At 37.5% G+C, this 27,186-nt stretch overlaps 4 protein-coding genes and 1 pseudogene across 4 annotated transcripts; 1 reads left to right on the top strand and 4 right to left on the bottom strand.

Moving 5' to 3' along the window:
- Nucleotides 1–193: 193 nt before the first annotated feature.
- LOC148046284 (vomeronasal type-2 receptor 26-like) lies at nt 194–6,359 on the bottom strand. Its single transcript, XM_087714660.1, has 4 exons — nt 6,333–6,359; nt 5,957–6,184; nt 2,116–2,242; nt 194–1,092 (listed from the first exon to the last, which is right to left on the bottom strand). The coding sequence occupies exons 1-4, from the start codon at nt 6,357–6,359 to the stop codon at nt 194–196; spliced, it is 1,281 nt and encodes a 426-aa protein (XP_087570786.1).
- A 3,040-nt stretch (nt 6,360–9,399) lies between these two features.
- LOC148046283 (vomeronasal type-2 receptor 26-like) lies at nt 9,400–14,982 on the bottom strand. The gene is made up of 5 exons (XM_087714659.1): nt 14,790–14,982; nt 14,617–14,628; nt 12,914–13,082; nt 11,188–11,479; nt 9,400–10,263 (listed from the first exon to the last, which is right to left on the bottom strand). The coding sequence occupies exons 1-5, from the start codon at nt 14,980–14,982 to the stop codon at nt 9,400–9,402; spliced, it is 1,530 nt and encodes a 509-aa protein (XP_087570785.1).
- A 3,803-nt stretch (nt 14,983–18,785) lies between these two features.
- Nucleotides 18,786–21,976, bottom strand: LOC106541718 (vomeronasal type-2 receptor 26-like). Its single transcript, XM_014057237.2, has 2 exons — nt 21,820–21,976; nt 18,786–19,883 (listed from the first exon to the last, which is right to left on the bottom strand). Exons 1-2 carry the CDS (start codon nt 21,974–21,976, stop codon nt 18,982–18,984), a joined length of 1,059 nt encoding a protein of 352 aa, XP_013912712.2. The 3' UTR covers nt 18,786–18,981.
- A 297-nt stretch (nt 21,977–22,273) lies between these two features.
- LOC106541719 (large ribosomal subunit protein eL32 pseudogene) lies at nt 22,274–23,361 on the top strand (annotated as a pseudogene).
- Nucleotides 23,362–23,598: 237 nt separating this feature from the next.
- On the bottom strand, nt 23,599–26,947 carry LOC148046282 (extracellular calcium-sensing receptor-like). The gene is made up of 3 exons (XM_087714658.1): nt 26,784–26,947; nt 25,687–25,975; nt 23,599–24,489 (listed from the first exon to the last, which is right to left on the bottom strand). The coding sequence occupies exons 1-3, from the start codon at nt 26,945–26,947 to the stop codon at nt 23,599–23,601; spliced, it is 1,344 nt and encodes a 447-aa protein (XP_087570784.1).
- Between the last annotated feature and the right edge of the window lie 239 nt (nt 26,948–27,186).

Here is a 27,186-nt window from a genome sequence, read left to right as displayed (position 1 = left end):
AAGAGTTTCTGAAAATAATCAGGGAGAAAATTCCTGTCTTTGTTTTCTTTTGGCAAGCCTTTATTCAGTTTTTCGACTAGAGAAGATACTGGAAGTCCTAGAAGTGTCCACTTGAGAATATTTTAAGAAACCACTGAGACAGTTCAAGACTAAAAAGAAGGGTGGCTTCTGAGAAGGGATAGGATTAAATGCTTCAACATTTTTTTCTCATTATTTGCACTTTGTTCAATTTAGGCCTTAACACAATGATATAGCATTTTGGAAAAAAGATACATCCTAGGAGTCCAGCACCAGAGGCTAAGATAGAAAACATCTCCACAGCAACTGTATATTTTCCCTTGGAACTCAGGTAGGTTGGAACAAAAGAGATCCAAACACTACAAAAGACCAACATGCTAAAAGTGATAAACTTGGCTTCATTAAAAGTGTCTGGTAATGTCCTGGCAAGGAAAGCCACAGCAAAACTGATAATGGCCAGGAAGCCCAGATATCCCAATACAGAGTAAAACATAACCGTAGAACTTGCACTACATTGCAGTACAATTTCTCCAGTCACTGAATACATATCCATGCTTGGAAATGGGGGAGAAATTGTCAACCACCCAACACAAATGCCTGCTTGAACAAGGAAGCAGGAAAGAACAATGGAGCTGGCAAGTCTTTTCCCCACCCACTTCCTCATCCTAGATCCTGGTTTGGTGGCCATGAAAGCCAGAACGACTGTGATGGTTTTGGCCAGCACACAAGAAACAGCCACTGAAAAAATGATGCCCAATGCTGTTTGCTGGAGAAGACAGACCACTTTTCCTGGTTTGCCAATGAATAGCAATGTGCAAAGGAAGCAGAGCATGAGGGAGATAAGAAGAGTGTAGGTAAGACTCTGGTTGTTGGCTCTGACAATGGGAGTGTGATGATGTGTCACAAATATGCCAAGCACTAAAGCTGTCAGTGAAAAAAAGAAAAAAGCCAGGAAGGTAAAAGTGATTCCCAAAGGTTCTTTGTAAGTCAGAAAAGTTATAATCTTAGGGTAACAGAAATCTTGATTCTTATTTGCATATTCTTTGTCTGAACATGCTTTACATTCATTCATATCTGAAAAAGAAAAGACAAGACAGTGTTTAACTTCTGTAGTTGTCATAATTCTCTGCCTTAATTAAAGGTAGTCCTCCAGTTACAATCATCACCTCAAATTTATGTTACTAAATTAAACATTTGGTAAGTTTTGCCTTATTTTACAACCTTTCTTGTCATAGTTGTTAAGAGAATCATTGCAATCATTAATTTAGTAATACTGTTGTTAAGGGAATCTTGCTTCCCATTGACTTTGCTTATAAGAAGGTTTCAAAAGGGGATCCCATGACCCCAGGACACTGCAACCATCATAAATACAAACCAGTTGCCAAGCATCTGAATTTTGATCACATGACCATGGGGATGCTACAAAGATTGTAACTGTGAAAAATTATAAGCCTTTTTTTCAGTGTCCTTGTATCTTTGAAAGGTCACTAAATGAACTGTTGTAAGCTAAGGATCACCTGTGTTTCTCTCAGACAGCTGAGTTGATTCACCTCCCTAAGTCTTGGGGGAGGGCACGGACCATTGGGTGCTGAGGTAGAAGCAGCCATTGTGGCAGGGAAAGTGAGGCTTCGTTGCCATCCTCCCAGCTGGCAAAATAGAACTTTTCACACGGTTCAGTGGGTATGGCTAAGGGGGAGGGGCTGTGACTGAGTGGGTGTGTGCATGAGTGATGTCAAATTGACCATGCCCACTCAGTCACATGCTCCCCAACCTAGCCACGTCCACCAAACCAGTAGTAAAAAATGTTGAAACCCATCCCTGGGTCTCACCCCTTTCCTAAGAAGTCTGTAGGGGATGTGCACCAACATGCCTACCATCCCTGACCTATTGTCCCCATTTATTCATACCAATTTCCTGTGTTCATGTCCATGTTTATACTTATACCTGCTACTGTATCTCATACATTTTTGAGAAACTGACTAACTATATAAATAAAATCCAAGATAAGCTTGGAGCACATCTGACCATTTCATGCAATCTAACTTGACTCTCAAAATGAAGTCATCTATCTCCTATCTGCAAACTAGTATTTCTTACCTTCTTTGTCTGAAATTTTCCCTTTCGGACACAGGACACAGTCATAACAACAAAATGGCTTCCATTCCCTCACTTTTTTACTAGAGCCAGGATGGCAGGGATCACTACATAGTGATAAAGGCCGAGTCTAAAATAAAAGAGAAGGACATTCATACTGAAAATAAGACAGAAAAGATTAGTTCCTGGGTTTTTCTGTATGTTATTAAACTGGTAAAACATGTTTCAATAATCACAGGTCTGCAAAAAAAGTTTTTTCCGAGAGCTGTTTTGGTTATTCCACGTAATCTTTATGTTTTTTGGTGCGCTGAATCTGAAAATGACCTCCATTTTGTCATAGGACATCACGTTTCCTGACAATTTAGGTAACTATGTTAAATAAGGCAATACCTCAAAATAAATGGAAATAGACTTATAAAATTAAAATTTTATTACAATATTTTCATGAAAATCCTTTTTTGAACTGAAATGAGCTCACCTACATACACTAAACTCGATTTTTCTTCCTTGTGAGGCTACTCTTGGTGCATTTACACTTGTGAGTAGCATCTGGAATGTCTTTCTGAGGCATCCAACAGTAGTCTGCCATCATTATAATGCTCTATTTCCCCTGGTATCTCCTTTCCATCTCTTTAATGTCTTGGTGGAATCGTTTACCTTGTTCCTCACTCACAGCTCCCAAATTTTCAGGAAAGTACTCAAGGTGGGACTGGAGAAAATGTACTTTCAAGCTCATCAGGCAACCTAAAGCTTGAAATGCTTTCAGCATTCTTCCGACAATCTTTTTGTAGTCTTTAAATGCAATCCACCCTTCTTTTTGAGGATCTGTAATGGTATTGACAAACTCTTGATCAACTATAAGCCTTCTAATGTCTGGTCCGACGAACACGCCTTCCTTCAATTTTGCCTCCGACAGGCATGGAAACTTGGTGGCCAAGTATTTGAAGCATTCTCCATCTCTTGGAAGTGATTTTATGAATTGCTTCATCAATCCCAATTTCATGTGGAGAAGTGGTAGAAGAACTTTATGGGAAGGTACCAAAGTTTCTCGGAGGACATTTTTTTCACCGACTGTTAGCACCCTCGGCTGCCAGCTCTTCTTGGTCCAGTGATTTTGTTGGTCTTGACTGTCCCATAGACACAGAAAACAAGGGTATTTGGTATATCCAGCTTGTTGCCTGAGCACACTTGCCAACCCCACACACTTGCCAACAATGGTCCACACACACTTGCCAACCATGATCTTCATATTTAAGTTTATGAAGAACCAATTCCAAGTTCTCGTAGGTTTCCTTCAAGTCTACGGAATGACCTACAGGTATGGAAGTGTAAAAACTGTTGTGGAGTAAAACTGCTTTGAGACTTCTTTTTGAAGAATCTATAAAAAGACGCCATTGCTCTGAATCATATTGGATTTTAAATTGACCCATCAGACCTTTGACATCGATACAATAAACCAACTTGTCTTCCTGGGCGAAGTAAGGAATGAACTCCTTTTCATGATGTCTGAACCATGAAGATGACACTCCTGGCAACAATAAATTCCTGCTTTTCAGCCTTGATCCGAGTAACTCAGTGGCATCTTTGGGAAGATTCAAGTTTCTTACCAAATCATTCATCTCCTTCTGAGAAAACAATTTTGTTCTTGTATCATCTTCAAAGTCAGAACTTGATTTGTCATCTGGTTCAGGTATGACTTCACCTTCATTGGAGCTAGGTATCTCTTCCAAGGTAGCAGGGGGCTTGGGTACTGGTATATCTGTGCCATGGGGGATGGGATGAATTTGCTGAGTGAAGATTGGGGTATGAAATGGAATGCTTCTATATGGAATTAAACCCTTTCATATTGCATGAACAAGAGTAACAGTCATCACTATGGTACTTTTGCTCTCTCCATACCATAGGAATCCCATAACGGAAATATTTTCTCTTACGCTTGAATCAGTTTCGGAGGTCCTCAACACACCATTTGCACACTTTATGAGGTGACCAAACTTTATCTTGATCTCCAATTTTTAGTCCAAAGTATGCAAAGTATACTTTTTTCACAAAGTCTGTAATATTCTGCTGTTGCTTCAACACTGTATATTCACCTCAGATGAAACAGAAACTCTCTGGAAAATTAATACACTTTCGCGGAGCCATAACATAAAGATTGAAGAAAGATGAACTAACATGAATTGCGATGAAAAAGTGTGAACAGCCTAGAACCAAGAACCTGATGATGATTCATGCACAAGTGTGGCATGCAGGAGAGAGCAGCTCTGTGTCTGTACACGAGACGTCACAGTGCTGGCCACACCCCCTGCACTGACCGGAGATGCTGCTATCTGCCCTGTGTTTTCCTTCCACTGGATTCTTCAGGAAAGATTAACCCCTTCCACCATTAGAAGCACAGACTTAAAACTTGCTTAGCTTATGTATATATTGTTGACCATCAGATTTACAGTGCTATATTTTTTTTACATAACTCGGACAAACCTTTTAAGGTTTTTTTGGCATTTTATATCTTAAATGCACTTATGTGAATTAATTAATAGTAATTTGGACTTTAAATTTGGTTAAAACCCATAATCTAAAAAAATGCAAAAAATTAAAAATAATTGATAAATTTTAAGACAATTTTGCATGTTGTGGCAAATCATGACATCTAGGAGTTTTTTCAATATTTTATTTGTTTTCAGCACACCAAAATACATGGAAATTAGATGAAAATAATCAAACAGCTTTTTAGTCTCAGACCTGTGTAATATATGGGCTAGGTAGGTGGAATTAAGATATCTCCATTTGGGAGCTGTTTGACAGCAGAATATTAGACATAATGTAAAATAATTTGAAGTAGTTTGGCTCTTAGGATATTATCATTACTAAGAAAACTCATGATGTCATATATTGTCCCTTTGACATCATTTTGGCTTGTTATGAACATTTCTGGCCCAAAGGATCTCTAAATGGCATTAGTTCCTGCTTACTTTGATTTCCCCCACTCTGTCAGTATCTCCCTCCCTCCCTCCCTCCCTCCCTCCCTCCCTTCCTTCCTTCCATTTGGTGACAATTCAAAGCTACAATGGCATGTAAAAAAGTGACTTATGACAATTTTTCACAATGACTGTTGCAGCATCCCTATAGTCACGTGATCAAAATTCAGATGCTTGGCAAATGACACTTATTTATGATGGTTACAGTGTCACGTGATCACCTTTTACAACCTTCTGACAAGCAAAGTCAATGGGGAAGCTTAACAATCATGTTGTTAACTTAACAACTGCAGTGACTCAATTAACAATTGTGGCAAGAAAGGTAAAACAGGACAAAACTAACTTAGCAATATAAATGTTGGGTTCAATTGTGGTCGTAAGTCGAGGACTGTATCTGTATCCATCTATATATATATATGCATGCTCACATTCCTATGTACTTTTAGAATTTTTTTAAAAAAATATGAAATTCTCCAGTGGAATTCATTCTAGAATTCAGTATTAATCACTGTACACTAGAGGTGGTATTCAGCAGGTTCTGACTAGTTCTGGAGAACTGGTAGTGGAAATTTTAAAGTTTGGAGACCCGGCAAATACCACCTCTGACTGGCCCCACCCCCATCTATTCTCTGCCTCCTGAGTTCCAGCTAATTGGGAGGGAATGAGGATTTTGCAGTAACTTTTCCCTGGAGTGGTGAGGGAATGGAGATTTTACAGTATCCTTCCCCTGCCATGCCCACCAAGCCACACCCACTAAGCCACCTCCACCGAGCCACATCACGCCCACCAAGTCACACCCACAGAACTGTTAGTAATTTTTTTTGAATCCCACCACTGCACTGTACCCATCTGCTGTTGTTTCCTACCTGGTTAAACCAGCTGTGCCAGATAATGGCATCATCATTAATGGTGAACCTTTGATCTGGAGGTGCCAGGGGATCTACACTCCCAACTTTCACTCTCTGTAAAGAGAGGTTGGAAAAAATAATCCAGTTGAAGATATCAAATCCAGTCACCAGCTCTCCTCTCTGGTTGAAGGTGATCCTATCTTCAGCAGTATTGTTGAATGAGACACATCTCAGAAAGTGGTGGAGCTACATTAGAAACAGAAATGTGGCATTTAAGAAAAAAGTGAAATTTTACATTCTGATGGTTGGAGCAAAATAATGGGCATTTGATGCTGTTAGGGAGGGAGAAGCATATGAACCTTGGCTATATCCCTGAACAGTGGTGGGTTCCTACCAGTTCGGACTGGTTCAGTCGAACCATTAGTGGTTTAGAGGCCTGGGTTGCTGGAACTGGCAACAAACCAGGCCTGCCATGCCCTGAACTGGTTCTCCAGGCAGTGCCATAGGTGCTGTGTCTTGTTTTTTGCTTCTGCGCATGCCCAGAACATTTTTTGTACTGTGCACACATGTGCGGCATACCCACGAGTGAACCAGCAGTAGTGACTGTTGGAAGCCACCCCTGTCCCTGAGCCTGGGGCATTGAATGTGTCAAGGACCCCATTTCCTGGCTATATTGCTAACTGGCCAAGTATATTTCTTCTAAGTATATTTAATTTGGATGGTTTTTAAAATTGATTTTACTGTTTTTATTGGTTTTAAAATAAGATATTAAAATGGCTTTTAATGTTTTTTAATTCTATTACATATTGTTTTAACTGTAAGCTGCTCAGAATCATTGACTGAGATGGTGACCATAGAAATTGATTGACTGACTGACTGAATGAATAAAAAGCTGTTGTCTACCATACAACAAAAGCCAGCAGTATTTTTTGTTTGCCATAAGTACTGCACATACGTCTGAACCCCTTTTTGCTTCCAAATTGAGATTGACTGCCCATTCCTAATAGTTACTCATTGTACAGTCCTTTGCTTTGGAAATGATCTCACAAGTGAATCATAGGAATAATAGAAGCATGGTGACTCATATGGTTAGGACACTGGATTGGAGGTTCAGAAATCCTTGTTTGAAACCTGAGTGCTGCCATGGGGCAGGGTGAGCTCTTGTCCTGAGTTCCACTCAGAATTGGTATTCAGGCAGTTCTGACCGGTTCTGGCAAACCGGTAGCAGAAATATTGAGTAGTTCGGAGAACCGACAAACACCTCCTCTGGCTGGCTCTGCCCCCATCTATTCACTGCTTCCTGAATGCCAGCTGATCAGCTTGGTCTTCTTCTGTTGCCCTTCACAGGAGAACAGCTGGAAAGCAGGTTAGTGGGGTGGGAATGGGGATTTTACAGTATCCTTCCACTGGAGTGAGGTGGAAATCGAGATTTTGCAGTATCCTTCCCCTGGAGTGGGGTGGGAAGGGAAGGGAGATTTTACAGTATCCTTCCCCCAGGAGTGGGAAAGGAATGAGGATTTTGTAACATCCTTTCCCTACCATGCCCACCAAGACCTGACCACCAAGCCCCACACAACCCACAGAACTGGTAGTAACATTTTTTGAATCCCACCATTGATTCCACTACTGCCATGGACATCAAAGGAGCCTCAACCGGGTATTCCCTGGGAAACAGTGATGCCATTGGCTAATCCTTCAAACAGGAAGCATCTTCTTGCTTCTGACATGAGTGCAATGAGATAGAAATGTTCATGGTCATCAAGAACATAATGATAGAGCAATAGAAGCTCTACATACTGTAACCAATAGCCCAACATTTTTTTATATTATAACATAGTACTTGGAGCCAAAACCAGCAGAAGTGCCTTACAAACTATGGCACAACAGAAATCCTTTGATTTTGTAAATTCTGTGCTATTTTGCTTTATTCTTTTCTCTTTTTCTCTTTATTATTGTTTGGTTTTGTTTATTTTAATCATCAGAGCTTCTAGTGCTCTCTAAAAATTAATAGAGGTATAAATGATAGTAACCCCACTTTTTGTCTAAATGAAGGCCACCGATATCCAGAGGAGAGCAGGAAACAAATGAAATACAGGATGTTTCATTTAACTGGTAGAGAAGATGGTGAACAAATATGAGATAATGAAAAAGTCGTGATAGTTATATGCACATGTTTTATGGGATACAAGCTACAGTATAGTTATATTTGATATATATTTGATAAATATCAGTTTGCATACAGAACAAATAGATCTACAGAGGATGCTGTAGCCATCACTCTTCATGCTGCTGTGACTTATCTGGAACAGCAGGTGGGGCTATGTGAGGATACTTTTTGTAGATTTTAGTTCTGCATTTAACACAATTTTTCCACATAGATTAGTGTCTAAACTTATGGATTTTGGGTTTTCTTATTCAATCTGCCTTTGGATTATGGATTTCCTGTCTGGCCACTCTCAGAGGGTCAGATTAGGTAATCATACCTCATTGGCCCTTATTCTTAACACAGGTACACCACAGGATTGCAGGTTGTGTCCCTCATTCTATACTCTTTATGTACATGACTGCATTCCCACTCATGCCAGTAATACTATTATTAAATTTGCAGATAATACAACAGTGGTGGGACTCATCTCTGCGGGAAATAAGTCTGCCTATCAAGATGTGAACTGGCTGTTTTTGTGACATGGAGACAATAACTTGGTCCTTAACATCAATAAGACCAAAGAGCTTATAGTGGACTACAGAAGGAATAGATCAGACATCCAGTCCTTGGTTATCAATGAAGATCAAGAGGAGCAAGTGGCCAGTTTTAGGTTTTTGGATGTTATCATAAAAGAGGACCTGAACTGGGGTGCTCACATTGCAGCACTGGTCAAAAGGGCCCAGCAGAGATTATACTACCTGAGACTTATCAGGAAACAACAACTGAATTGAAAATTGCTGGTGTCTCTCTACCGTTGTACTATAGAGAGTATTTTAACTTACTATACCTGTGTATGGTTTGCTAATTGCACATTGGCAGATAGGAGAGCTTCGGAGGGTTATTGTCATTGCCTAGAGGATTATTGGTTGCTCCCATCTTTGGAACAGCTTTATAGCTCCTGCTGATTTAAGAAAGTTCAGAACATTCTTAAAGGTCCATCTGATCCTGGGCACCCTTTTTTTGAACTATTACCATCTGGCAGGTGGTACAGGACAATAAAAACAAGGACAAATAGACTGAAAAACAGCTTCTATCCCAGAGCAGTAACTATATTGAATTCTACTGCATAGTGCAATATTAATGCAGTATCAAGGGTTTTCAATTCAATTGTATAGAATGTGAAGGATGTGTGTTTGTGTTTTATTTTTATAGTTTTCTTATGTATGAGGTTCACTGAAGATGGCATTTAATTTCATTGTATGAGGTGCAATGACAATAAAGTAAACTAAAAAAAACCAAACTCCAGTTCACTGTTTTATAAAGACTTTTGGAACATTACCTGCCAGTGTTCTTGACTTTGCAACTTCTGTCCTTGAGCATCCCTCTTTGCTCTGAATTTGATGTTAGAGAATGTCATGTCATGGATAGCATGTGCCACTGCTTGAACAGCATTGTAGATGCTGTAGCTGGGGGTAGTCATGGCCATTTCAAAAAATGCTCCAGGAAGGGTCTCCAACTTCTCTTTCCCAGTGCAAATACTCACATCTTCTTCCATGGAGTTTGGGAGTGCACAAGAGAAAACTTGTTGCCAAAAGGCACCAATGAAGCCATCTTTTGAGTTGAAAGGACTTATGCTTTCAAGAAACCACCTGAATCCTGATATATCATTGGAGTGAATTTTGAATGATAATGCCCCGTGAAACACTTCTGCTTCCCAATTTCTTTGCAAAGCAAGTGATAGAAACTCTAGCTGAGTTGTTGCTATCCATACTTTACCTTTAACCCTTTCTGTCTCTGATTCATAAAAATATGGAAGCCAACCATAAAGAGCCATAGAATAGGATTCTCCATGAACTATTACTACATTAGCTCTGCTGCCCATCAGTTTATAATATATTTTTGTTCCCTGTAGCAGCATGTAACTGATGTGAAGGAAATAAATAAATACCCTTTCTATGAAGTCCAAGCAGATATCATTCTGAGAAAAAATCAGTGAGATTGCTTGCAAAAATCTTTCTCCATTATCGTTATCAATAGCAATGACTCCAACCCAAAACCACTTGAAATGCAGCAGCAAAGAGAGAATTCCTGGGTATTGGAGAGATTCATGAGGAGTGGTCTGATAAAAGAAAAGGCCTGGAGTTTTGTCATTCATGACTGGAGCAGAGCCATAGGTGAGCTAAGGAGAAATAACAAGTGGTAAAGAAAACAATAAATCTATATATCCTAATCAGTCATGTCAGAAATTCTGCACTACTCTTCCTAAAATTAATGTACATAACATGAGATGTTATTAATAGTTTTTTCCTAGTAAACACCAGGATATTGTTTTTTAACTTTCAGTGGAATTTAGGTGGCTGAAGTTCTTGAATAAAAAGCAAAACATCTTCAAAGAAAAACAATAATGTCCAGCTGCCTTGAAAAAGCATCTTTGGGAAAACCTGAATTACCGTTTCCTGTTTCTGAAAAAAATGGAATGTAAATGGGCTTCACCAAATTATTTGGTAGAGAAGAAAAAGTTACTGATACAACTTTCATCTAGAATATAGACACAATTTTAAATTTAAATGTTTAATTATCTTGAATATCCAGTGTGGGAAAATGAATTCTTTTCACTGTCATGGGTTTGAGGTAGATATTAAATAGAGCACATAAAGTTTATGTACAGATGCTGAAATATTGTAAGTCCCAAAATAAAGTATATAGGCAGTACTGGGTAAGAATTATTAAGACCACAATGTTGAATTTCTTAAGCAAGTTCTAGAGAATATAGGATGATATGTTGAATTCTTGTCAGCCCAAAAAATCCAATGGTTATAAATTCCATTGGATAAAGACTTTAAAACACTTAAATGATTTGTGTTATGCCTCTGGTAGGTTAGAATGGGATGTTAGGTGTCTGTGTATAGTAAATAGCAGAAGGCTTAAAAAAATTCCTCAAAGATATTCTTTGTGATTCTATTGATATCATGAACTCTGACATCAGTTAAGAATTAATTGTGCATTGTTGCTTCTGATATAATACAAATAAAATGAGCAAATTTGGAAATATACATGGTTATGTTATAAAATAGTGGTATGAAAAAATGAATAATTATCTTACCTGTGGAATTTTATAGATATCCAAAATAGTTGCTATATAACGAGACACAGTGGAATCAAGACCCCCAATAACTGCTACCAGATTGTGTTGGTTGTCACATGTATAGTTGGGAATCAACCTCTCTTCTGATGATAGAAATAGCATGGTGGCCTGATAAGTCCTCTGGGCATTGTCATAGCTGTCATAGATATGGAACCCCAAGGTGAAATTGGATAAAATCTGTGGGTTTTCATTGATCTCCTTTACTGCAAATACCAAGGCCAGGATGTGCTGGTAATTCTTAGGTATCAGCCTATAACAGGAGTTGTATTTGATATCAGAACGATGACTAGCATTTACAGGAAAATCCTATGCATACCATATATATTAAATTGTTTGTATTGCTTGTTTCTATGATTGTCAGTGAGATTTGGATATTATTACAATGTTGTTATCTTTTCTGAGGCAATGAGAAAAGAAACAAAATTAGAATTATAACTACCATCTCCTCAAAATCAAAAGAGGGCATGTTATGCATATGCATGATCAAGGTAAGTGATCTTTAAGTACAGCCTTAGTCTCAGGATCTGGAGAACAGTTCCCATGAATAATTGATCTTTGCTGTTTGTAATAATTCCATATAAAACCATAACATATTTTCATCAAATACAATTTCTTTCTCACAAAATTATGTGGTTTTTAAAAAAAATGCCAATGTAGTTGCTAGAAAATGTTTTGTTCTTCAAAGGAGAAGAAAATTAGGAAGATTTTCTCATGGCTGTGGGAAGCTCTTATTTTGCTTTAGGCTAACAGGATGAATGTGCAGAACATCTTATCTCCTGAGCACCTTCCCTATTCTTGATTTCCTATAATTTCATTCTATCTCAAGGGAAGATATGAAGAAACTCTTCACTTCAAGGTGTACTTAGGTAAGAAAATATGAGTAGCCAGGAAGCTATAAATGGAGAAATAGGCAGTTTTAAAAAAAGACTATTGGCAACTTTGCTATCTGGCATCAATAAACTCAAAATTATCCACCAGAAGTCTTGTTTCCAGAAGTTGTGAATGCTACAACACTGGGCATTTTAAGGAAGAGGATGGACAACCCTTTGTCTGAAATAGCATAGGGTTTCCTGCCTGAGCAAGGGGTGGACTAGAAGACCTCAAGGTCCCGTCCAACTATCTTATTCTTTTAAAAAATTCTAAAATGTCCAGAAAATTAAGTAGACTTAATTTCATAGATTTCGCAAAGAACATCAATGGATTATATTTCAGTATGACAGTACATAGGAGCTATGTTCATAGGAAACACTCCTATGACTCTGAAGAGAAAATAATGCTTGTGTGACATTATTTATAATGGAAACAGCTGATAATACAAATTGTTCAATGCAGTCAAAAAAATGAGTTACAAGATGAGTGGAGCAGACAAAATGGAAGATTGTGATGTCAAAGAATGAAGTACTGAAAGAAACAAACTGAAGACTATTCAGTTACAAGTTACACAAATGGACTGAAATACATTTTCTTGAGTGTTTCATTCCACCCTCCTTTTCAATATTACTTCAATACTAAAAACATGATTTGCATCCTGAGTCAAAATAGCCAAATCTGACAAATATAACTTTTAGGGACAAATCTTGCATGGGATGTTTTTCAGCTCTAGTCTTTATTTGGAGCTCTAAAATGGATTCTTCCAAGGACATAAGAAAGCCAAATAAACATATTCAAAATTTTAAATCCTTACAGAATTTCTTCAGAGAATGCCACAGGAGGTAGTTTTCTGAAGCCTATTGACACTGGGAGCAAGCCAGAAAGAGTAGGTACACCACCAATGATAAGATCTCCTTGCTTATGATATTTATGGAGTGGAGGGTGAAGATCATGGATATTGCATTTTAAATTGTGAGCTCTGCCTACCATATTTGGAAAACAACCCACTATCAAAATCACTAAAATTAACATCCTCAATACAAATACAATCCTCTTTCAGTACACAAATCCATCTATTTTCATCTGCAATACTCTTAGTTTTGTCTGCAGGCTTATATCAGTCAAATCTGTATTTCTCAGAGGACTGAAAAACACAATTAATCATAGTAAGAGCAACATACAAGTACACCTTCATAATCATTCTAACTGTAAACTGTGTGGGTTATATTAATAACATCCTTATTTTTCTTTGTAATTTTGATATTGTTCACTGAGATTCAGTAGAGGTTTGGAGAAGCAAGAAAATTACTTGCCTTTACATAATTACAGGCCGAGAAAAATCAGCAATCCATAATTTCAATTTCTCTACAGGACAATTGAAAATTAACAGGGGTTTGTCAGAGTGAAATTGCCTCTAATCATCAAACAAAAGTATTTGATCAGTTTCTATTCAGTTTAACTTAACTTGTCTTCTAAGCAATTTTCTTTTTCTTATATCTACATATTACTAAAACCCTGTGTTTGTTTGTTTGTAACATTCAACTGGGAAAAATTTGAAAGTGTGCAACAAATATTATTGAACCAAGGTAACTCAGATAGGTTAATGTACAGAATGCTTAGACCCATGACTCCTGTGGGAATGCTGGTGAGATACAGCTGGCTATGGACTTCCTGTTGTTGCTGGATGAGTCCTCTTTATCTCTAGGGGAAGGGGCCTCTGGGGATATGCTCAATTGGGGAATGGAGATGTAATTTTCCTCATGATTTTTGGTTCCCATAGCTTTCTTTTCCCCTAGCAAAATGGAAAGCAGTTCAATGGATCAGCTGAGGAGAGGGAGGATGAGAACTCTTCACTGGGGATTTTTTGAGAGTTGTGAAGATAGATTAACTGGCACAAGGTTATATAATATGAAAAAAGAATGACCCAATGGGTCATTAAGTCATCCATATGAAATTAAAGAGGAAGTGAGACACATGTTAAAAGATTAGTAGAAGAAACCAAAATACTGTTGGTTCAAAAGAGATGGACAGAATGAATTCCACTACTGTGCATTTCCCTCAGTAACTTTTAATCATAGTTATTACAAAAAAAATGATTGGACATTTTCCGACTTTTGGAGTCAGATAATCATACAATCATACATAGATATATTTCCACAGGGGATTCAGGAGGGAAGGAAGTAGAGATATAGATAGAATATACAGAATAACACAGCTGGAAAGGTCCTTGGAGGTCTTCTAGTCCAACCCACTGATCAGGCAGGAAACCCTGTCTTTTTTGTGGCAGCCCTTTAGATATTGGAATATTGCTATTATCTTACTCCTAGTCCTTCTTTTCATTAAATGATATACAGTGCATATACATACACAAAATATACCACTTACATTATAATATATTACATCTACATTATAATATATAATAATATATTAAAACCAGAAGAATGAAGATCTTCTTGATCTATTACCTGCCAGAAATCTTGATTATGAATTTTCCTTTCTATTCTATCCATCACTGACCTGTTAGCATATCTAGAAGAAAACAGAGAATGTAAACCATGAGCTATGGCATATATAGCATTGTAGACACGTAGCTGTGGCCGGTCATCTCCATTTCAAAAAAGGTCCTGGAAGGCTCCCCAAATTCTCTTTTCCATTGCAAATATTCTCATGCTCATAACTCAGAGTTGTACCTGGGAGTACGCAGTCAAAGGCTTCTTGCCAGAACTGTCTGATAAATCCATCTTCCTTTGCACTTAAGGGATTTTGTTCCTCAGCAAATGATCTGAACTCTGGTAGAGCAGTGGAATGCACCGTGAAGGAAAGTGCACCATCAATTATTTTGATATCCCAAGCACGATGAAAAGGGATTAAATTGAATTTCATCTTTGCAGTCATTATACACACAATACCTTTTGGTTTACTTCTCACCTATTCTATATTTGGAATATATTGTAGCCATAGAAAATAGCCCATAGTAAAGGATTCTCCATTGAACACCAATACATTAGCTTCATCACCCATGACGTAATCATAGACTTTTGTCCCCTGTTGAAGCATGCCATCAATTCTACTGAAATCAGTAAATTTGTGAAATCATTGAATGAAAGAAACACAAACCCTATGTTTGGAAAAAAGAGGAATCATTGTTTCTATAATTTTTTCTCCCTGTTCATTATCCATAATAAGGATCCCAATCCATGTCCAGTTAAAATGCAAGAACAGTTTAGAAGAAATAATCTGCAGAAAATTTATATAATTCTATCGGAAGGGACTTTGAAGAGTTCAGAAGCAATCTCAAGTCTCTGGGCACTTAGTATTCTTATAAAAGCTGATAGACTAAGGAGATCTCTGATCCTAGTCTCAACTATGATTGCAAGAAGTTCAGATAATCTACTTCTAGAGACCATTGCAGTTAAAGTTAACTGCAAAGGTCTCTAGAAATAGATTATCTGAATCTCACTTTCTTCCTAACTTTTCAAAGAAAAGGAATGTTGGTGATAGATCTGTAGTTGTCCAAAACAATCAGATCAGAAGAAGGGTTCTTAATGATACTACACCTCATTTAGAGATAATAGAAATACTCCAGCAGTCAGAGATTGATAATGTTCAGATTCAATCTCCTGCCACTTCATTTAAAGTCTTAATCAAGCACAAGGAACAGGAATCCAACTCAAAAGAGCTACAGCTAATTTTGGTCATGGTACTCATCTTGTAGAATTCCACACACATTAAGATTAGTCCCAATTCAGCCAATCTTTAATAAAGAATGGGCAATCTACATGTGTTTAAGGGCATAGTAGTCAGGAGTCTAGGTGCATTAGATGTTATTGTCATCATTGGGGGTTGTTTATCATAGCTTTCAATTGTTCATATTCTATTTTTTAATGTGTTGCATCTATGAGCTGGGTAGAGAAACGAATCCATTTAATTAAACAATATATAAATAAAAAATTGAGGAGGTTGCTAGCCATTTCCTTCCAAAGACTCAAAATATTCTAAATTCATTTTATTAGATGAGACTCCAATCATCTCCATTGCTGCTGTCTGTCTAAAGTTGAGATTCTCATGAAACTGAATGGTTTTGTCCATCAAATCTTTGAGAATTCTTCTTGGCATTGTGATTTTTTTTGAACATAGCAATAGCAATAGCAATAGCAGTAGACTTATATACCGCTTCATAGGGCTTTCAGCCCTCTCTAAGCGGTTTACAGAGAGTCAGCATATTGCCCCCAACAATCTGGGTCCTCATTTTACCCACCTCGGAAGGATGGAAGGCTGAGTCAACCCTGAGCCGGTGAGATTTGAACCGCTGAACTGCTGATCTAGCAGTAGCCTGCAGTGCTGCATTTAACCACTGCGCCACCTCGGCTCTATATATAACATCCTTATCTTAAGGAGACAATCACCTTAAGAAAGACAGCTGAGTGGCATTCAGTCAATGCAATAAGAGTGCAAAATATTTCTTTTTGCTAGTGTTATTATCACTGTCTTCTCATACATGCACTTGTACAAATCTTCAAGTGATTGCTTTATCTAGATTGCTTTATCTCATCTCCTTGACCTCAAATCAAATGATAGCAGTGAATTAGAGAGGCCATTCTGATTTCAGATCTGCATGCCAATGGGTGAAGTTCATTAACATAGGACGTGGAGATAAATTAGATATTGTGTGTGTCCTCTGACATGTGAGGTGTCCTGTTCCAGTCCACACACATGGGGATCTTTAAAGACTTTATTAAGAACTACAAGTCCTCTTTAGTATTCTCCAGGTTCCACTCACATCAGCTACTGTATCCATGTCTGTTCAGCCTAGGCACAGAGTTGCAAAGTCCACAGCTAAAGGCACAAGTTTACAAATCTACACATACAATCCAAAATCCAGACACAGATTAGAGTCCATAATAGTAAATCCAAGCTAAGGTAGAGGTCCAAAGTCCAAGACGTAGGTCCAAAATCCAAACATGATGTCACATAAAGCACATGTACAAAGTCATGATAATCAGAGTCATGGAGTTGGAGCACACACATGGCAGAGAAAATGGGAGCAACATTGTGTTGCTCTATGTGTCAGGCTACGTAGGCATGCATTGATGAAACTCATCAGGAGGGGCAAGGTTGCCCCCTTGCGTGTACCTTCATTGACCTCCATTGCACCTCCCTCCATTCAGCTCTATGTTCTGAGATCCATTGAAGGAGGCAATTCCTCCTTAGACCTGTTGACCAGTTGCAGCTATGATTGTTCAACTTGAACCCAGGGGTATCAAATTCCCAGCATCACACACTGGCCACAACCATGCCCAGTTTAGCAAAGGAAAAAAGTCATGATATGTCATGTGACATCACTGTGATGATATGAATTTGACACCCTGTTCTAACTGCATTTCACCCCTTTCCTCTCCATCCAGATGCTTGTTCTTCTGAGGCCTCTTTCAAGGCTTCTAGCTTCACTTCTTCCTCTATCCCTTCCACTCCTGCCTTGGAGGACTTGTTATCTTCCTGATGCTCCTCCTTTCCTCCCTCTGAAGTTCCTGGAGCTGGCCCTTCCTTGTTCTCCAAGCATCTGGGGAAGCATCACAGTAAGGCCCTTGATTAGTTTGGTATGTCTGTGGTTGTTTGTGATCATAGAATCTTGGACAAATCAGAATAATTAAACAGGGGAAGTTGTGATGAACCCCTTCAACATAACAAAATGGGAGAACTCTACCAGCACCCAGCAATTGGACTGGGCAGTGTGGTAATCTATCATTTAGAGCTGGAGGGGGCACTTGTGGCTACTTTTGTGTCACTTGGACAATGTCATCAATTTTATGAGTTCCATAGAGACATAGATTTTGTTCGTTGTATTTTAGCCATTCTATCCAACTTAGACATCCTATCTCCATTTAGGACATAGCTAATAAAAAAGTTTCAATTTCTTTATCTGTTAACCCTTTGGTGGCCCTGTTGCTTGCTGATTTTGATTGCTACCCAATATATTGCTAATTCCACCAGATATGTGAAATGTCTCATGAATGGAAGGGGGGACACTGCTTGGCAATCAATTATTGACAAATGCCTTGTTGTGTTAATTTTTGTTGCCTGGCTTTACTTATTCTTTTAGTGATTTCCATGATTGTAATCAAAGTTGACATTCCACTCATGTCTGTCAATTTCCAACTTCATGTGAGAATGGAAACTTATTTCAAAAAAATGTATTATTCACCATTCCTCATTTCAGGAATGAATTAAGGTCTTTTACAGTGACAGTACAAATAGCATCAGATGACATGGATTTTAAAGGAGATATACAATTAGGGGAGCCCAGAAATAAAAATATGATTAGCAACCAATCAGTACAATTGATTAAACTAAAGGCTAATATTGAACTCTTAAGGAACAGTAGTTAATGTCCCATATTGCAGCTCCCTTAGTTGCTAGTGCAGCTTGCTTTATACAAGTGGATGATTTTGATCTATCTGTACAACCAGATGATGCTGAATTGTAGACAAGAGGCCCATTTGCATAACTGTTTGAGGTTGTAGCAATGGTGGAGCTATAGCTATCTGAATGATAATGATTGGCAGCCTCTTTGAATTGAGAACAAGATGCCAATTCCTTTAAATTACTGCCTATGAAATGGAGACATAGTGTTGCTGCTGAGGCATTGCACAGCTGTCTAGCTATCACTGAGACAAGGAGAAACACCATGAGATTGCATATCTTTATTATATTTTAGGCATGCTAACTATACTTTATAGTTGATTCTTACAGAATTAGTAGAAATGATAGAGTAGAATTTAAAATTAAACCTTTTGAAACCTTTTTCAATGAATATTCTATATTGTATAGCAATGAAACATCTATATTAAATTTTGAAAGAGAATAAAAGAGTGATTATATTGATCAGTCCTTTCTTCTCATTAGTTGCTCCTTGTTGTTCAGGTCTGGCCGAAACACAATGATATAATATTTGGGGGAAAAGATGCAACCCAAAAGTCCAGCACCTGAAGCTAAGATAGAAAAGATCTCCACAGCCACCATGTATTTTCCCTTGGAGCTCAAGTATGCTGGGATAAAGGACAACCAAACACTGCAAAAGACCAACATGCTGAAGGTGATAAACTTAGCTTCATTGAAACTGTCAGGTAATTTCCTGGCAAGAAAAGCTGTGATGAAGCTGATAAGAGCCAGGAAACCCATGTAGCCAAGAACAAAATAAAACATGGTCACAGAGCCTTCATTACACTGCAGGATAATTTCTTCAGTAATTGAAAACATATCAACATCTGCAAATGGAGGGTTAATTGATAGCCAGAGAGTACAAATTCCTGCTTGGATCAGGGAACAGCTAACAACAATGGAATTAGTTAATTTTTTCCCCACCCATTTTCTCATTCTGGATCCTGGTTTGGTGGCCATAAAAGCCAGAACCACTGTGATGGTCTTTGCCAAGATTGAAGAAACAGCCACTGAGAAGACCACACCAAAAGTTGTTTGTCGGAGGAGGCATGTAAATCTTCCTGGCTGGCCAATGAAGAGCAGTGCCGAAAGGAAGCAGAACAGGAGAGCAATGAGGAGTGTATAGGAGAGGTCCCGGTTGTTGGCTATAACGATGGGAGTATTGTGGTGCCTCATAAACGCTCCAAGCACAAGAAGAGTAGACAAAGAAAAAGCAAGAGCAAGACAGGCTAAAGTGATCCCTAATGGTTCTCCATAAGTCAGGAATGTAATAGTTTTGGGAATACAAAAATCACGTTTCTTGTTTGGATAGAATTTGTCTTCACATCTGGAACATTCATTTCTATCTGGAAAAAAATAGATGATGTTATTCTCATATAGGTTGTGTAAATCTGTTGAGTATGGCCTTTTCATCATATTACAGCAATAAATCTAACTTATGATTATAAAGTTAGAAAGATTAGATTTTTTATCTAATCTAATTTATCTAATCTATCCACAGCTATCGTTTGACCACCACTTGACGGCTGTGACCAGGGGGGCATTCGCCCAGGTTCGCCTGGTGCGCCAGTTGCGACCCTACCTGAATCGGGAGGCTCTCACAACAGTCACTCGGGCCCTTGTGACCTCTAGGCTGGAATACTGCAATGTGCTCTACATGGGGCTGCCCTTGAAGAGCATCCGGCGACTTCAGCTAGTACAGAACGCGGCCGCGCGAGTGATTGTGGGTGCACCTCGGTTCACCCACATAACACCTATCCTCCGCGAGCTGCGCTGGCTACCTGTCGATCTCCGGATGCGCTTCAAGGTGTTATTAGTCACCCATAAAGCCCTGCATGGTAGTGGATCTGGATACTTGAGAGACCGCCTTCTGCCAATTACCTCCCTGCGACCAATAAGATCTCATAGATTAGGCCTCCTCCGTATTCCATCGGCCAGCCAGTGCCGGCTGGCAACTACAAGGAGGAGGGCCTTCTCAGTAGTAGCCCCGACCCTTTGGAACGAGCTCCCCGTGGAGATTCGTACCCTCTCCACCGTCCAGGCCTTCCGCACAGCCCTTAAGAACTGGCTAGCCCGTCAGGCCTGGGGACAAGGATAGCCGCCCCTCCCGAATGATGAATGTATGTTGCTTACTATTTTATTATATGTCTCTATGTTAATGTTTGTATTCCCCCTCCCTGATTTTATGTGAGCCGCCCTGAGTCCCCTCAGGGAAAAGGGCGGCCTACAAATATTAATAAAATCTCTACAAAAAAAAAAATCTCTTGATAATCTTTATATAATTACCATGATTCCTGCTAAATTTAATTGGCATGCAAGTTTTATTTCATTTAATAGTAATTACTTTGTTTCAATTAACAATATTATCTATCTACCTATCTACCTACCTACCATCTATTTATCTACCTACCTACCTATCTATCCGTCTGTCTGTCTATCTTTCCCTCCCTCCCTCTCTCCTTTCTCCAGATAGTCTGTGGATATTAAAAGTTTATAATCTGAAGCAATGATAGATGTTCATGTGCTCTGACCCATTTGCCAATATTTATATTTCTTTATTTAATGATGGCTACTCTTCTGAAGCTATGACAGTCTTGGTGACATAAAAGAAAGAAGAAATGTCAAAGCCAACAAATACCAAAAGAAAACATATTACTGATACCAAGTAAACAATAAATGATAAAGGTGGCTAAGATAGACTATATCACCTAAAATAGGGGCTTTAATAGATTAGCTATATATTGTATATTTATTTTAATACATTTTAAAATAACATTGTTTTTACTTAAATAAATTTAAGTTACATAGAGCTTGGGAACCATATGAAATACTTTGTGTTTTCTCTCCTGAGCTCTCACCAGTTTAAAAATGTTAGGTCTTATTCTTTCACTCTTCCTACATAGGTATGAATAATTCTCATTTATTTGTGATAAACAGCTGTTGTTTGATTATAAAACACTTCATGGTACAAGTTACTTCTGAAAAATTCCATATGTAAGTCAAAACAAAAGGAAACTTTTAAAATATTTTTCTTTTAATTCTTTCAAATCCAATGGAAAGTGGCTCCACACTCCCTGCCTTGTTTCATTCTTCTTCATCCTTCTTTGCAACATGAAATCTCTTACAGGTGTCAACAAAGATCTGATAACTTAATTTCTTTATCATTACTATCAAAAGTAAGGATAAATTTATGCCAGAATATTCCAGAAAGCAGAAATTATTCATCCCACACCATGTTGAATTTAATGAAAATATGTTAATTAGTAGATGAATATCTCTTACCATTCTCAGTTGAAACTCTCCCCACTGGGCATGGGAGGCAGTCATAACAGCAAAATGGCTCTCCCTCCTTCACTTTTTTGTTATAACCAGGATAACAGCTCTCACTGCAGACAGAAACAGGTATCACCTGGTAATTAAAGATGAAACTTATGCACATGGATGCTTTTGGTCAAGTGTCCACATTTGAAGTGATACAAATATGGCACGGGCATCTTTCCAGTTTAGGAATAGAAACAATAATTTGGGAAAGAGGTTTACATTGTAAAAGCAATAATATAAATCTCAATTAAATATGTTAAAAATAAATGTTTTAAAAGAAACAAGTGAAATCATGAGATCAGAAAAGAAAGAAAAATCTGGACTGAATAATAAGTTTAGCATAGGCCTATGGTGAGCTGAGACAAATATTGCTTAAATATTTTATTATATAACTATATTATATGATGAAGTAATGATGCCCTACTTTTACTTAAAAACTGTTAATGGATCATGCTTACAAATATTCAGATATGACAATATGCTGCTGGTTAGTTACAGGGAGCTAACTTTATGTAATAATGTCCTTTTTTCCAATATGATGAAGTTACATATCAAATTAGAGAAAGCCTGCTTTATTCAGAATCAAGGACAATAATTAAACCTACCTGGTTAAACCAGCTATGCCATGTAATCATCTCATTGTTGATGGTTAATATTTTATCTGGAGGAGCTGAATGGTCCACATTTCCAACTTTCACATGAAGAAACGAATTGTTTGGGAAAGTCATCAAGTTGATAATATCAAAGCCAGCTGCTACAATCCCATTCTGATCAAAGGAGACCTGTTCCTCAGCACCATTGTTAAAAGCAACATTTCTCAGAAAGTAGTGGAGCTAAATTGAAAGGAAAAGGTAACACTTTAGGGAGACTAAATTGCTAGTCCCCCTGGTGATAATATTTAGATCAGAAAATCAGAATTTTGCATTCTATGCATTTTTGTACTGACAGTATTTCAATTAAAGAGAAAATTGAAACCAAGGATATGAATTAAAATAATCAGTAAGAGGAGATTATTTTTTGGTGAAAAATGAAATAAATGAAAGGAATTGATACCTCCCCCTCAATATATTGCTTAATGGAAAAAATCTTTACCAAATTAAAGATGTTCACAAGTAAGCTAGCTAAAAAGATATAGGTCCTCAAAAAGAGGACCAAGAAAATCATTGGTCATCAATCTGATCGCTATGTCAAAATCAAGCATAACTGGCACAAACCAAGAAGTATTGACAACAGAGTTTGCAGAAGATTTAAAGGCCAGATGTTGATGCCCAATATTGGCTATAGGAGCAATAAGAAAACAGAACAAATTCTGCCCTCGGGATTCCAGAAGTTTCTTGTTCATAATGTCAATAAACTGGAGGTGCTAAAGATGAGTAACTAGTCATTTTGCACAGAAATTGCTCATAATGTTTTATCAAAGAGCAGGATGATAATTGGGGAGCTCAACTTGCTATCAATGTTACCAGTACAAATGCCAGACTGCGCAGTGAAGAAAATGAATAGTTTGTTTTGGGCAAGTATATTTAATAAAGTATAAAATTTTGGGGGAAAAAAGACACAGGAAAACAAATATTCATGGGGAATAGCTTTCTGTTAGATCCCACTCCTTTTAGCATTGATGATGTTACCTAACTGGATAATGAAACCCCTGCCAGAAAACAACCAATCTCAAAAAGCACCAGAAACTCTGTGTGGGAAGTCAATCCAAATAATGATTCAGGTTTTCCATCAACCTTAGAGTCATATTATTCTGCCTAATGAGGCTATTACCTGCCAGAAGTCTTGATGAGGAATCTTCCTTCCTATTCTAGCCACCATTGATCTCTCAGTATTTCTAGAGGAGAACAGAGCATGTGAAGCATGAGCTATGGCATAAATGGCATTGTAGACACTGTAGCTGTGGCCAGTCATCTCCATTTCAAAAAAGGTCCCAGGAAGGCTCCCTAAATTCTCTTTTCCATTGCAAATATTTTCATGCTCATTAGTCAGAGTTGGATCTGGGAATGCACAGTCAAAGGCTTCTTGCCAGAACTGTCTGAGAAATCCATCTTTCTTTGTGCCAAAGGGATTTTGTTTTTCAGCAAATGATTTGAACTCTGGTAAAGGAGTGGAATGCATGTTGAAGGAAAGGGCACCATCTATTATTTTGAGATCAAAAGTACGTTGAAGAGGGGTTAAACTGAACTCCATCTGTGCAGTCATAATCCAAACAATACCTTTTGGTTTACTTTTCACCTCTTCTAGATTTGGAATATACTGAAGCCATAACAAATTTCCCATTGCAAAAGATTCTCCATTATACACCACTGCATTTGCCTTACTATCCATAATTTGATCATACATTTTTGCCCCCTGTTGAAGCACCCCATCAATCTTAATGACCTCTGTTACTCTGAGAAAATGTCCAATGAAAGAGATGCAAATACCATTTTTGGAAAAAAGAGGAATAGCTGTTTTTAGAAATTTTTCGCTGTGCTCATTGTCCACAATAAGGATTCCAATCCATGTCCAGTTAAAATGCAGCAGCAGAGAGACAATCCCATTATGCTGAAGTTCGTCTGGAGGAACCATCTGATAAAAGGAAAGGCCTGGAGTTTTATCATTCATTATTGGAGCAGAGCCATAAATGAGCTAGAGAGAAGCAGAAGAAAAAAGATAAGAGCAGCATCTAGATAACACGTTTAAGTGTTCATAGTAATCAACATATATTTAATTATTCATCTTCTACCAATGCTTTAAAAGAATTTTGCTTGCCATATTGAAAAATTCTTTGAATTTCTATTCCTGAAATTTGTAATTCTAGAAGTCACAATGGCATGGAAGTTGTTGGAAGTTTGTTGAATTGCATTTCAGTGTTGCTATTAATCAGGAGGAATTTCTAATAGAATATTATAGAATCTGACCTCATTTAAATGAAGCAGTAGCTGCTAGGGGATGGGTAATATCATTGTTTAATTTCTATATGAAGGGACATTTGGAAATCAGTTCACAAACAGTTGTTACTATTTTGTAAATTTTATATGTAATTGAGGATTGTTGGTTATTAATATATAATTAAAATTTATAGTTATACATTTTTCTGCAACAATAGTTTCTCGTAATGGTATGAGTTTAGTGAAATTATATCTATATTTAGTGGTTTGATTCATCTAGATTAAGGTAAACAAGATAGGTGGTTGAATTTATCTTAGAATTTATCAATGAAAACCATGCTAATATCAATGTACATTAATTTGCAAATTGGTTGCTTTGGTAATAGTGAATCATAAGTTTTTGAGAGTTATGTCTCATACTGATTTCACTTTTATCTCATTGCTGAGTTTATGCTACATACTTAAAGGTAAATTTAGATTAACAAATCCCAGTTACAAAGTTTATAAACATGTTACATCCATAAATATGAACTATATTATTGCTAAATTTGATGCATGATTTAGGCTATTTATTTTGCTTAAAGTAAAGTCTGAGTTTTGGACAAGTCACTGAACTACAAACATTATATAGCATTTTAGTCCCAGAAAGGCGGTTGTTTAGAACCACCCAACAATTTTGGATTGAATTTTGGAATCCTACAGAAGTTAGAGAAGTAATAAGAAAACTCATATGTCTTGTTATATACAGTACTTTCTGCTAGGTTCAAGGGATTTAGTTCCATATAAATGATGTAATGTTGTGTAACAAATGGATCACTTTCTCAATATTTGATTCTAGAATTTTCAGAAGTTTTTTTTCATCTGTGCTACTTGAGTATACTTAAAATTGCAATATTAAATTGTCTTGTGAAAATAGGACAATAAAACTAGCATGAAATTTATATGGATGTCTTACCTGTGGAATCTTATAGATATCTACAATAGTAGCCACAAAAAAGGAGATTTGTGCATCCAGTCCTCCAATAATACTTATGACATTCTGGATGTTACATAGATAGTTGGAGACCAGTCTCTCAATTGCTGATAGTAGTAGCATAGTGGTGTGATAAGTTTTTTGAGCATTGTTATAACTATCATAAATATTGAAGCCAAGGGTGAGATTGGATAGGATTTGCGTGTTTTCATTGATTTCCTTTACTGCAAATGCCAAAGCCAGGATGTGCTGGTAATTGTTTGAAACACCACTACAATGAGAGTTGCATGTCAGAAGTATATTTTACCAGTTCTTATATTCTAATCAGTAGTTATACAAATAAGTAAATTCAGTAGGTAGTTTCACCAAGTTGTCTCATATCTCTGTTAGTATAAATGATGTCCCTTCTGTATCTGAATTAATATATGCATAACACAGACATTTCAAAAGGAAACTTGTGCAAAGAATTTCAAACACAGGGCATAGTGAATGTCTGGAATCCACATATATCATGTATGTTTTTTGTCTTCCCAAAAGAAATATAGTCAGATATTTGGCAAAGAGTCAGGCCCTTTGTTTGACATTCTTTGAATAATTTTCCTTTTGAGTCAGGGACATGACTGTGTTATGGATTAGAATTTGATGGGTTATTGTTTAGATATAAGGCAACAATGAACTTGCTTATTCAGGAAGACAATGAAGAAAAAAAATAAAAGAACTTTAAATCAACATTCCTTAATCTGTGTAATGCTTAGCTGAGTGTTTGTCAGCACAAAGTACTCTCCAATCAGATGGCAATAGTGGAGAATAATGGAAGATTGGAATCCCATCCATGTGACGATGCCCTGATTTGGGAAGTGTGATTTAAACATTGAGCATCACCACATAGATGGGCTTCTCCATTCACCATAAGTCCACAAATTATGTCTCGTGGTTGAGAAAAGAGCATGTTTGTTAGCATCTACTGATATTAACTCCAGTCAATCATCTATTATTCTTTGATGACAGTGACATGATGCATTATTTCAGACATTAGAAATGTATAAAATATAAAACAATAGCAGTAATTTGTTCCTTACAAATGCTGTAGTACTGGTGGGGGGTATTCTTCAAAGGTGACTTCATCCGAGATGGGAGCAAATTGAGAAGAAATGGCTCCAACCATAAGATCTCCTGGCTGATGAGACTTGTGAGATGGTGGATATAGATGAAGAATGCTGCATATGTGAGTTTTGCACCCCATGTGAGGGAGCAGCACTAGCAGCCAGACTAGTAGAGTTGCCACCCACATCAAAAGGACAGATTTCACAGAGGCTTTAATTATTTGTACATCATGATCATTAGTAGTCAACAGTGTCTACCATGAATTGAAGCTCTTCAAAGATTAGACTTGGCTATCCTTACCTATCCATAAGCCTGCCATATCTCTCTCTTACTTTAAATATTATTGATATTTTAAGAGAAAGGGGGGAGGGTCAACAT

The sequence above is a fragment of the Thamnophis sirtalis genome, unplaced genomic scaffold, assembly GCF_051295495.1.
Source record: "Thamnophis sirtalis isolate CommonGarterSnake01/CBP01778 unplaced genomic scaffold, rThaSir2_p1.2 scaffold_4, whole genome shotgun sequence".
Classification (NCBI taxonomy): Eukaryota; Metazoa; Chordata; class Lepidosauria; order Squamata; family Natricidae; genus Thamnophis; species Thamnophis sirtalis.
The sequence above is the reverse complement of the archived record's forward strand: the minus strand, read 5'-3'. Positions and strand labels throughout refer to the sequence as shown.

Bases quoted from the DNA above. Each gene is read 5' to 3' on its own strand.
- LOC148046284 (XM_087714660.1), bottom strand. From the start codon at position 6,359: ATGGTTCGACTGAACCAGTCCGAACTG. The intron at 6,185-6,332 runs GTAGGAACCCAC...TTTCTAATGTAG, and splicing joins GACTGAACCAGTCCGAACTG to CTCCACCACTTTCTGAGATG. The intron at 2,243-5,956 runs GTAGGAAACAAC...CTTTTATTTTAG, and splicing joins GGCACAGCTGGTTTAACCAG to ACTCGGCCTTTATCACTATG.
- LOC148046283 (XM_087714659.1), bottom strand. From the start codon at position 14,982: ATGAAATTCAATTTAATCCCTTTTCATCGTGCTTGGGATATCAAAATA. The intron at 11,480-12,913 runs GTAAGGATTTAA...CTCCTGTTATAG, and splicing joins GCATTCTCTGAAGAAATTCT to GCTGATACCTAAGAATTACC. The intron at 10,264-11,187 runs GTAAGATAATTA...ATTTCTCCTTAG, and splicing joins ATATCTATAAAATTCCACAG to CTCACCTATGGCTCTGCTCC.
- LOC106541718 (XM_014057237.2), bottom strand. From the start codon at position 21,976: ATGTGCATAAGTTTCATCTTTAATTACCAGGTGATACCTGTTTCTGTC. The intron at 19,884-21,819 runs GTAAGAGATATT...ATTTTTTTCCAG, and splicing joins GAGAGTTTCAACTGAGAATG to ATAGAAATGAATGTTCCAGA.
- LOC148046282 (XM_087714658.1), bottom strand. From the start codon at position 26,947: ATGGGGTGCAAAACTCACATATGCAGCATTCTTCATCTATATCCACCA. The intron at 25,976-26,783 runs GTAAGGAACAAA...CTCTCATTGTAG, and splicing joins CCACCAGTACTACAGCATTT to TGGTGTTTCAAACAATTACC. The intron at 24,490-25,686 runs GTAAGACATCCA...GCTTCTCTCTAG, and splicing joins ATATCTATAAGATTCCACAG to CTCATTTATGGCTCTGCTCC.